The 5866-nt window shown below is 40.6% G+C and overlaps 1 protein-coding gene across 1 annotated transcript; it reads right to left on the bottom strand.

Moving 5' to 3' along the window:
- Positions 1-260: 260 nt before the first annotated feature.
- On the bottom strand, positions 261-3437 carry LOC133170383 (transmembrane ascorbate-dependent reductase CYB561). The gene is made up of 6 exons (XM_061303272.1): positions 3287-3437; positions 2358-2568; positions 1448-1546; positions 1275-1378; positions 1034-1191; positions 261-753 (listed from the first exon to the last, which is right to left on the bottom strand). Exons 2-6 carry the CDS (start codon positions 2563-2565, stop codon positions 561-563), a joined length of 762 nt encoding a protein of 253 aa, XP_061159256.1. The 5' UTR covers positions 2566-2568; positions 3287-3437; the 3' UTR covers positions 261-560.
- Positions 3438-5866: the final 2429 nt, after the last annotated feature.

Consider the following 5866-nt stretch of genomic DNA (forward strand, 5'->3'; position numbering starts at 1 on the left):
GACCTTTATTTTGGCAAAGCTTTTGGTCACCTGGTCGGTCACCTGATCAGGCACCTGATCAGTCAAAGATGGTTGCTCCCTCAGGGCAGTTAGTCACAGTTAGCCAAGAAGGTATTCGTGATATTGTTTTTTACCGTTTCGGGATTACAATTTGGATGGCCTGCACCCCCTCTCTCCATATTGGACATCCATCTCCAACAAGGTATGAACAATTTTTACCACCACTCAAATAAAAGCAAACTGTTTTTTTTTTTTTTGCAATTATTTAATTTACTAAATATCTCACACTCCCAAAACCATTAACTTAATATAATACACTTAATACTTAAAATACCTTCACAGTTGACAAAGTTGCACATTGAAAAACATACTTGCACAACACACGAATGCAAACAAATTTTCTTTGACAGTCTCAATCCAAAGTGGGCATAATCACAGCTCTTGTATTTTTTTTCCAAGTGGCCCACGTCAGTATTTAATTCCATCTTGCAGTATTAAAGGAGTAAAATCAAGAGAACTACTCAAACAAATCAAATTGTAGTGAGCAGTTAGGGAATAAATTAAGGCATGGTGGGTGAGCTTCCTTCGGTCAGGGTCTTGAAGTGGACCGCCAAAGACTCCTCCTCAGGGTTCGGTGGCCGCTTGTATTCTTCCTTGGTGACAATGTAGCACACCAGCAGCCCGAAACACGCGAGCAGGATGCCCAGAATGTTGGCCATGATCCCTTCAGGTGGAAAGCTCGAGTAGGTTGACCTGAGCCACAGAGTAACAAGCATTTCATTTGCCCATCCCTGATTTTATATCAACAAACACTTTACAGATGTACCGTAATTTTCGGACTATAAGTCGTGTTTTTTTTCATAGTTTGGGTGGGGGGGCGACTTATACTCAGGAGCGACTTGTATACATATATATGTTTTTTTTCACTGGGCATTTTATGGCTGGTGCGACTTATACTCCGGTGCGACTTATAGTCCGAAAATTACGGTAAACAATGATGCATGTAATTGACAAACAGTAGATACGGACGTACATGATGCTGAAGAGAAGTTTCTCTGTGATACCAAGCAAACTGGTCCCTATAGCCATAACCAACAGAACCAGACCACAGAACGCATGAACGGGGAGGTACGCTGATCGTAACCATGACGACGCGACGGGAAACAGGAAGAACGACAAACCCATGACCCACTGTTGAGAAATGGATAGAAAAAATGTGACAAAACGTACACGTTGGCATAAATGTGTGTGTGTGTGTGTGTGTGTGTGCCTACCTGCAAGCTAAATAAGACAATGGTAGCCATGCCGCACCAACTGTGCAAGGAGTACATATCTGGGTACTTGGCTGCTCGGTGGTTGTCAAACACAGCCGCCATACCTGAACACACACACGTAGAACAGAGAGTAGAGAAAAATAGAAACACGTGCACTTCTCCGTCCAACTTACCGACAATGCTGACGATCAGGGCGAGCATGTGAATGATGCCATGAAGCATCTTGACGTTCTTTTTTGCCTCATTACGGAACACTCGATACACCAGGATGGCTGTGGATCGAAAGTTGAACGTCAATTAGTTTTGAATGCAAATTTTTTTTTCGTTATTTGGGCTGAGCCCACGAGCACATGACTCTGTCGATGACCACATGAGTGCGCCTAGGTGTCGTGAATTCCCATCCCAGAATGAAAGTAAGCACGGAGCCCCCCCCCCGAGGGTGTTTGGATCACTTGTGAACATCTCACTAATGTCCAGCTGACCTTTGCTGTTATCACTTTAATGCAATTTAGCTTTGACAACTGTCCCGTGAGCTAATGTGGTTAGACCTATATTAGCAGAAGTACACTGAGCTGCAGGAAACAAAGAGCGAAACAGATATAAATGAGTCATCCTGCAGTTAGAGGACTTGACCCAAAACGATCGGCTTTTTATTTGATGTTTCGATCGCTTTCAATAAGTCAACATAGTCAATAACACTTGCATACACTGACGACACTAAAAATAGGTGAATGCAAAATTTCAAGGCAACAATAACATTTGAAGTTGGGCAATTCAACGAAATATTTGAAGTCTTGCTGTTGGAAATTTTATTGCCCCCCTCAAGTAAAAACAAATTGTTTGGAATGTTACACAAACTAATATTCCTTCCATAAATGTCAATGTTTGTCCAATTTAAACAGTCTTGGGACAAAATGTTGTGTTTTATGGTCTAGTATTAATGTTAGTCATTTTATTTTTGTCATTTGTGTGAGCATGCCTTCTTCATCAAACCTGTAAAAACCTGCTTTTACTTGACACAATTTTTGAACGATAATAATCCTTCATTTAATATTTTCGGTATAACATCTACGGACTGCTCACCATCTCCCTGTAAGAAGACCATGCCCAGAATCATGCACAGAGGGTGAAGGTTGAACTCCTGGTCGGAGCCATCCCACGCAAAGCCTCCGTGGTAGTGACCCATCCACACGCCAGCTAGCACTACTGACGTCACACCCAGAAGCTGCGAGGCTCCTACCAGCCATCCAAATGTGGTGCGAGCAGAGCGTGGAGCAGAAGAATCCTCCATGATCTGGGACACACAGACAGAGAATATTACATCTTCACATGTTTCGCCTGGAGGTCTGCTATTTGCGATCTGCCATATTAAATTATGACGTAAATAAGGTTAGCCCATCAAAGTAAACAGATCTCTCGTTACAAAACCAACAAATGCAATGATGTAACATTTTTTTTTCCATTTGCTTTTGTATATTTATCACATTTACTTATGTTAACAATGATATTCACTGACTGCACCTGAACATTTCTCTGACAGACACTCTCCACGCTTTTCTTTCAAGCCAAAGGTACATTATATATTAATACTGCACTTGAGTATATTTCTTAATAAATATGAATTTATAGCAATATATTTTGACAGGGTTACGGCAAACTGATACATATGGGAAAGGTGAGTCATAGTCGTCAAGGAATTGATTGAAAGCAAGTAAAGGTTTTATGCTTGCAACTTTTTGTGTGTTCAATGTGAGCCGATTATGCATTTAAATGGTATTACGATCGCAACAATCCGATGAGGGTGCACAAGATTACATGTTTTAACACTCGTAGGATTTAACAGTGAGGATAACATAGAAAAGTTTGAATGAGGACGCCAGCTGTCAAACACACGGATGGTTCTTTTTATAACACCTGTTCCGATATTGTGATGGACAATATCCTTCGATCGGTTTTATCCTGTCCGTGAAGTATACATCTCTGCAAATAAGTTGGTCGATATGAATACTTACTGCGTCGTAGTTCTGCAATGGGTGCTGTTGTTTTTGCAAAGTCGCAGGGTGTGGATTTATACATCCGCTTTCCTCCTTTTTTTTTTATAATTTGTTTTTCATCCGCCTTTCTCCTCCCTCATGTGGTGCGCTCCGGTCTTTCGAAACAGACCCAACCCACGTGACTAATAAGGAAATAATAAACCTAACATTGCGCGTTTCTGCATATGGGAATTATTGCAGTGTTATATTGAATCTAAAAAGAAAATGTGAAAATAGATACATATATAATTTAATGGAGAAGTCGCATGCGATGGCGACAGTCTGGATTGATGACTAAGCTCAAACGTAAAGGGTTGGTTACCTTGACAACGCCAGAGGAGAGCGAGCGGTCAAGAGGAAGAAAAGCGTGGCTGGGTGTGACAGTAAATTATAGCAGTCTATTTAATGTTACCTTTTATGATTACCGTATTATTAAAATTCAACTAAAGACCATTATTGCGTATGACACCTAATGCATCCATTTTGCACCCTCAATAATCCAATGCAATTCAGTGTGCGTGTCTCCGATGCTTTTTGCATTTACCTCCAATCGATTTTCATCCTGTGTCAGTCATTCAAACAACAAAGATGGCCTGAAAAGTAATTTGTATTTTGTTTGTAGTATTTGTTCTTCTACGTATGGCAAAGGCAGAATAGGCCACAGAAAATAATGTAGGGGCCGCATCTGCCCCCCGGGCCCAAGGTTTGATACCAGCATTGCACGTAGTCTGCTTATCTGGGTGTTGATAAACTCTGGAACTGCGCACACTTGCAGTATCCCTTTTTCTCCAGTTAATGGCGCTGCAGGCTAAGCTTACTTTGAGCTTAATTGCTGCAAAGGAGCACGGAAAACTTTTACATAAACTTTAAATATTCAGAAGTTGGATCATAACTTTTGGGTACGTTGCATGCAAATTAAACAAAAAAAAAAAGACTCCCACAGGTAAATTCATTTGCAAGTTAGACTGAGTTTGTCAGGGCTATCTTGAATAACTTTTTTTTCCGTTTGACCTTTTTGATTTCTCCTGTGAGTCAGAGGTCTGACTCACCACTGCTTCAAATACAATTTCGTTGCAGTGTGTGTGTGTGCGCGTGCATCTTTTCTCTTTTATTGTCCAATAACTCCGAATGGTACCAATGGATCCATTTTACCGTCAACATCTTTGCAGTGCAATAATGAGGACTTAAAGTGTCTGCAGTATGACTGTACATATTTTCACCTGAGTGGGTTAGGAATGGTGATGGTGCTGTTACTAATGTAGCAGATGTTACAACTTGGCGCTTATGCGCTCTAAAACATTGGAAGAGTTTGTAAATAAGTCTCGAATTGTGTAAGGGAAGTATATTTTTTTTCACCTTCATCTTTTTTCCAGGGGTGGTAATAAACATATTTCTTCTACTTGTTCCTCCTCCACATTTTTTCCCAGTGTTTTCTCCTTTTTTTCCACATTCATAATTTTTTTTTTTTTGTTTCAGCTTTTTTTTTTTTCTCCTGTTTCTGTCATTTGCTTCCTACTGTTGCACAGTGAGGAGTCACCAGAAGGCAAACGCATTTGAAGGGTAATGGCATGCAAGGGATGACCTTTGCCCTTCCCTTCAGTCAACCAATCAATAGCCCTATGTTCTACAGATCACCGCCAATCAGGGACGTCCTTTAAAAAAATCCCCACAAGGCACCTGTGGAGTAGTCTGACTGGGGAAAAGCATCTCCATGGCAACAACATCATTACCAGAATAGCTCTTTCCTTCTCTCTCTCTATTTCTGTCTCTTGCGCTCCCCCTTCCTTTTTTTCCACCTCCACAGCGCTCTCTGTTCTTGATCTCCCTCTCCTCTACTGCAGTTCTTCCACGGTCCTCTTCATCCATCATTCCTCACAATTGTTCCATCCTCTGTCGCTCACTTGCATACTCAGTCTTTTCTTTCTCTTACTTCCTGGCATTTTTTCTCCCCTCTATTTTCACATGTATGCCCATCTCTGTCTTTCTCCATATTTTTCCATTTTCACTTTCATTTTCTGTCACCCCTCTGTAATTCCTCTATTCTTCTCATTCTTTTTAGTAAATACCACAAGATTGAGTTGTGTGTATATTTAGGTTAATAAATATTTGGACAGTTGCATAGTGTTGATGATTTAGCTTTAATACAGGGGATTGTAATGACGGATGGGTGAGTATCGATATCAGGTATCGATGCCGATACCAGCCCAATTTCATGATATCGGTACTCATGACAGCGGCCACCTTGGCTATTTTACGACAAATTAGAAATTTAAAAATATAGAAAATTGCAATTATTTTGCACAAATTTAAGGAAATCATTACAATGGGATATATAGGTCGCAGACGCAGTTGCAATACTGGAAAACAAAAAAAGTTTAGGGGAGGGTAAAGATCCCGTAAAAGCGAATAGTGACGTCAGTGGATGTAATCAGTAACTGATCAACAACCACTTTATTTTTTTATGATAATAAATACGGTGTGGCTTTTCTGTCTGCTGTTGTCTGTCGGTTCCTATTCGTTTCGACGGCGTCTATTTTTAGCCGCAACAGACTGGTCACG

This window comes from Syngnathus typhle, linkage group LG17 (assembly GCF_033458585.1).
Source record: "Syngnathus typhle isolate RoL2023-S1 ecotype Sweden linkage group LG17, RoL_Styp_1.0, whole genome shotgun sequence".
Classification (NCBI taxonomy): Eukaryota; Metazoa; Chordata; class Actinopteri; order Syngnathiformes; family Syngnathidae; genus Syngnathus; species Syngnathus typhle.

Coding starts and splice junctions, on each gene's coding strand:
- LOC133170383 (XM_061303272.1), bottom strand. CDS start 2,565: ATGGAGGATTCTTCTGCTCCACGCTCTGCTCGCACCACATTTGGATGG. Junction 1,192..1,274: donor TTGTCTTATTTAGCTTGCAG/GTAGGCACACAC, acceptor ATTTCTCAACAG/TGGGTCATGGGTTTGTCGTT. Junction 754..1,033: donor AAACTTCTCTTCAGCATCAT/GTACGTCCGTAT, acceptor TCTGTGGCTCAG/GTCAACCTACTCGAGCTTTC.